Below are 5441 nucleotides of genomic sequence, written 5' to 3'. Positions count from 1 at the left end.
GTTCTAGAGGAATCACACCAGGTTTGGATTCCTCACATGGTGTAGGTTTAGGTTATGTATTCCGCCACACTGCCACCTAGTGGTTGGTTGAACTGCTTCCATTAGCATTAAGGCTGATGATGAACAGTGGATTCCATTTAATTTGTCTGGTTTGCTGGAACAAACATGACTTTTGCCAGCAGCATCCAATCTGATTGACTTGTTGTCAGTCTTGGAGCTTCTTTCTCACAGGCACCAATTTGTCAATGTTGATGTTAAACTTACTTTAATGGAGACAGAGACACTGGCTTTGAGCATTTTCCAGTTTATCTGTTTAATGTCTTCTGTCTTTATCTGTTTGGATAAAAGCATCAGAACCAGGGACTGAAAAAGGCTCAACAACCTGATAAAGAAGGCTGGTGAATAAAGGTTGTGGTGGGGCTTTTGTGCCAATAGATTTCCTCGCTCCGGTATGAGGATTCAAATTAGAGGTAGAATAATAACTACATTGCCATAATAACATAACAATCTTCTTGAACAAACATAAAGGGTTAAATTAGCTAAAAGGTCTGTTCAATAACTTGCAAAATATGCTGTATTTAATCATTAAACCAGTGTCAACAATTAAGTGGTTAACACTCAAAACTGTGAAAAATACCAACTAATGTATGATTGCCTAGAAATTTAACTCTGAACAAACAGCAAGCTAATTTCTACTTAAAGTGAAGAGAATTAAAAGACACTAAGCAGCAGAGGTTTTCCTACCTAAAAGAACTCAAATACACTGGTATGGGATGAAATAATCACAGCTACAAACTAAAAATTAGCCCAGGAGCTAAAAAAAATCTGCCAGACACAAATGTTTGTCAAGAAACTTCGGTTCTTCCTTGTTCAACACCAAATCAGAATGCCCAGAAAACACTATCAACCAAACATTGACATTAGAATAACAGCATAAACTCAAAAAATGCAGCAGCAACATCATCAGTATTATTTACAATTTTAAAAAAGAAATCGTAGCTAAATTCGTGCAGAGCAGACTTAGCATTATGCTAACCAAAGCAATGTTCTTAACTGATAATCAGCAAAGAAATGACAGCTGATGATGAACCGAAAAAGTAAATAAAAAATAAAGCTTAGTAATAAGGTAGCTAAAGCTAATACACCACGCAGAGAAACAGAAGCTGTAGCTTACCGTCTACCATCAAAATCCTCTACATTGTAAATAAAGACGGAGAATTCCCTCAAAGGTTTCCCTCGACTGCCGTTGTTGCCATCATCAACTGTATCACCATGGCGACCAGAAACTTTCAAGCAAGGGCAAACTTCGAGCGATCCGTAGACATTTAATTCAGCGATGCTGATTCGTCAAATGTTTATTATTTTTCCCTAGCAACCACATGCTATTGGCTATTTATTTAACTTCACTTAAAAGGCGCAATCAACGAATTAAAGTCAATCGGTGAAAATGTCGTGAAAATAATTCAGATTACATTTAGGCACACGCTATTAAAGAAAACAGGTTAATACAAATCTAAATATGTAGACCATATTTAGATTTTTTTTTTCTTTCCTCCATATAAGAATGGTAAACAAACCACCATTGTCTGTGTACTTTTTGAAGAGCATTGTATAATACGAGTTACAACAACATTCAAATTCCCTTGGGGATCAATTGAGTATTTTTAAATTTGGTTTTGAATATATATTTGTTTGTTTATATAATTCAGACTCACTATTGTTTTAATCATTCCACCCTGGGGTAAAAAAATTTGAAATTAGAATCTCTTTATTATTGCAACTTTTTTGTTGATATTTTTGTATTCTTTATCTCTTTAATTATGCTTATCTAGAGGACATACAGACCACATTTTCAAACAGTGCAACATTTAGTCTGCATTTATGCTTTATAGGCAGGTATAGGTTTGCATATGTTTGTGTTCCTTTTGTGTTTTTCTTTCCTAGTTCAGGCTTGTGGTTTCTCACAACACTCAGCCAGATTTCTGCTCATCCTGAGCAGGTTTTGTTGAAGCTTTGCTGGTCAAAGGGAGCCGTTCCTCTTCACTGGTACTTGGTGCTTGCTCAGGATGAGGGAATTGCAGTGAAGCAAAAAGCAGTGAAGCAAAAAGTTGATGCAATCTGCTGGAGATCTTAGATAGATGACTTTTTACTGCTTGGCTTTCTACTGAATTGCAATTAGATGTAAATTAACTGTTTTTTTTTTGTTTATAATCTGAAATTGACATCCTTCCTCTTAATTTTCACACTTTTTCTAGCTGAGACTTCTAGTCATGATCCATTTTCATCTTGTTTTATTTTTACACTATTCAAATTTTCTAAAAAAAAAAAAAAAAAAAAAGTGGAGGTGGGGGTTCATTTTATGTAATCTACTTTCATATTATTTTACCTCAAAATAAAAGTTTGTAAAATTTTGATTCAAAGTTGAACAGTGTTCACAATTTCTACTGTAAAACCTAAATTATATATTTTTGATTAATATTCAAATTACTCTGTTCCTTTCCTTTATTGCCTAGTGTCACTAAAAAGCCTCAAAGTCAAAAGTAATGGAGACTATTTGGAAATGCCACCGAGTACTTACTCTTCTGTGCACCAAGTGTAGTTCACATTCTGACATCTAGATGAAAGTAAAGCACTTCTAAAGGTATTTTGTAGTATAAGAGTCATATCAGTCAACCGACATTCAGGGTAAACAGGTATGAAGCTAATTAGCATCACTCGTCCAAAAGGGGTTAAAAGATAACGTTGAAATAGAAATTCTGTGAAATTGGTGAAATTTGTGTCTCTTTAATGTTGTGACTTCACAAAGGTCCAGCTGCACCTTACATTTTACTGCGATTGAGAGTCGGCATGCTCGTGTACACTGCATCAATATGCTACAAACTTAAGTCAGCATACAAACACTTCTCACAGTCCTTTTACTTGTCCAGAGCACTGTAGGAATTTACTTTTCCAATCGGACCTGTTGACATAATCTTTGAGATTACAAAAAGATAGAACTTTTTAAATAATTTTAATTACTAAACATGAAAAGTATGTAACAGAATAACAGAGGAACCCCTTAAGCAAATGTTCAGTTCTGGTGTTTTTCCATCGTCCAGTGCTGCACAGATAAGACCAACCCAATGCAGGATATATAACTACTAACTATACATATATACAAACACACTGGTTTCCATCAGTGGTGCATCGGATGCAGGTATCTACAATGGCTTTATACATAATCAGAAAATTTTAGTGCAAGCTAATCTGATATTTCAAGCATGCTTTAGTTCTCTTTTTATGTGAATTTTTAAAAAATATTTTTCCTTTGAGCTAAAACGTCTGTCTCTACACGAGCGCGTACGTTTGTGGTAAAGTTAGGTTCCATGAGGATTCGGGTCGGGTCAGTGGTCATCTGATGATGGACACACAAGGAGCTCTTCTGTTGTGGGAGAAAATGCCATCCAGGAAGCTGATCGTCTCTCTGAAGCAGTCCTTTAAAATCCAGGGACAGTTTCCTGATGCGGCTGAAGGAGTGCAGAGGGGAGCGGAAACAAACGTGTGCTTCCTGTGTTTTTACAGTACCTACGTTGTGATTCAGTAGCAGTTCTAAGTGTTAGTGCAGCGCCTGAGAACTGGGTGAGGTGGCTGGGTAATTAGACGTGCTAATGAGGGAGAAACTACTGAGAGAATCCAGCTCTGTTCTATATCACATTTTCAAACAGCTGCATGGAGTTCATGATGTTCTCGTCCTGTGGAGATAAAAAACGAAAATGAGAAGCTAAAGTTTAGACTCACTTACAGAAAAACTTTTTTTATTTTTTTTTATTTAACCAAGTACAAAAACAACCTGTGGTGTTGTGAAAAAGTATTCACTCCCACAAACATTAAGATCATGAATTTTGTCAAAGAGCTACTTGTTAAACTGCTAAAATATAAAATTAAATATAATTGAACATCTTTTCACAGTGATAGAATCTGGCCAAATAAATAGCTACGGTGGGCCAGATTTGACCCTCGGGCATTCAGTTGGACACATGTGCCTTAGTTTTATTCAGTTTCTGCTTTCTTGACATGTTTCAACATTAAACACATTAAAATATCAGACCAAGATACCCTGATTAAATACAAAATGCAATTTTAAGATCATGATTAATTTTATTAGGAGAAAAAAAAAATATCCAAACCAGTCAGACTTAATTGAAAAAACTAATTCCCCTCCTTAAACTTGATGGGATCAATTGATGTCAATATTTTTGTGACAACTTATGATGATGTCAGAACATCTCGGTTAGATTTAAGACCATACTTTGACTAGGCTACATCAAAACCTTTGTTATAACAATGTCCCTACATTATTTGTGCCCAAGCTCCAAGTTTATGGTAAATGTTTGGTTAATGTTGGTAATACAGCTCTACTGCTGTCAGTGGACAGCAATTGTATATATGTCTTATGAGAGAAATAAAAAATGATTAAATATTAATGAAATTTAAACATTGGGAGGTTCCCAAAACAAGTAATTACAACTCTCATAAGTGATTTTTTAAATGCAAAGGTGCTTGCTAGACAACAATACACTTATAAGCCTATAAATAAGTGTTTTTGTTTTTTGTTTTGGCATTGATGGTGTGGTGAGTCTAAAATATACGTTCTGTACACTTCAGCTGCCATAATCACACATTTTAGCAGCTGGTGGGTTTTTATTTTGGGTGTTGATTCAATAAATTGACATGTGGGAGAAACAACTTTTGCCAGAACAGCAGGGCAGCAGGACGGATTGAAAACCTTCATCAGTGGAGATGTAGTTAGATCTGCGGTTGTAAACATAGATCGTACTCCTACTGTGTTTTTGTTTGTTTCTACATGAAGCAATTGCCTAAAAAAGTACGGATGCAGACTTGGTATTATCATATCAACCTGTGCTTATTGTTCAAGTTTTATCCTAATTATAGCATGCAGTAAGTACAACAACATGGCATTGTTATATATAATTTACTTGTGTACTACTATAATTTACATTTCCCTCATGAATACTGATGTAATTATTTTTCAATTGGTTAAGACAACCTTCAGACAGTTGTGACTAAAGAATCAGAAGCTGTAAATGTTTTTTCTTTAATTAAAATGTGCAGCAAGAAACACTTTGCCACTTTGTTTGTTGAAGTGAAGTGTCCAAATATTCAGAATCCTAACCCATGTTCATATACAGAAGTACAATATGTTAAACAAAATGTCATTTTATGGACATAATGTTTTGTTTTTTTAAGCAGCTCTTAGCTGAATCCTACAAATCTGTATGTAAATATGAATCCATTTCTGTAGCAAGATTTATAAAGGGCCAAAAGTTAAATATTTACATTAAAACATCCTGAGTTTCACATACTTGTATATTTTCTCAGCAGAAAGAGTTTACACTAAAGCACATGTGTCAAACTCAAGGCCCGCGGGCCACATGTGGCCC

General features: G+C 35.1%; 2 protein-coding genes across 9 annotated transcripts in view; both read right to left on the bottom strand.

The window, feature by feature from the left end:
- Positions 1–1272, bottom strand: part of slc23a2 (solute carrier family 23 member 2) — a 47217-nt gene extending 45945 nt beyond the window's left edge. The window contains exon 1 of the mRNA XM_015034366.1: positions 1175–1272. Within this exon, the coding sequence (XP_014889852.1) occupies positions 1175–1184 (10 nt within the window). The 5' untranslated portion in view covers positions 1185–1272. The remainder of the gene's footprint in view (positions 1–1174) is intronic.
- Positions 1273–2764: 1492 nt separating this feature from the next.
- kcnip3a (Kv channel interacting protein 3a, calsenilin) overlaps positions 2765–5441 on the bottom strand; it is a 53904-nt gene continuing 51227 nt past the window's right edge. For all 8 annotated transcript variants that reach the window (XM_015034354.1, XM_015034355.1, XM_015034359.1 and 5 more), the window contains one exon: positions 2765–3731. In XM_015034354.1, the coding sequence (XP_014889840.1) occupies positions 3684–3731 (48 nt within the window). In that variant the 3' untranslated portion in view covers positions 2765–3683. The remainder of the gene's footprint in view (positions 3732–5441) is intronic.

The sequence above is a fragment of the Poecilia latipinna genome, unplaced genomic scaffold, assembly GCF_001443285.1.
Source record: "Poecilia latipinna isolate Pla-1442-1.1 unplaced genomic scaffold, P_latipinna-1.0 Scaffold296, whole genome shotgun sequence".
NCBI lineage: Eukaryota > Metazoa > Chordata > Actinopteri > Cyprinodontiformes > Poeciliidae > Poecilia > Poecilia latipinna.
This window is presented reverse-complemented; position numbering and strand designations above follow the sequence as displayed.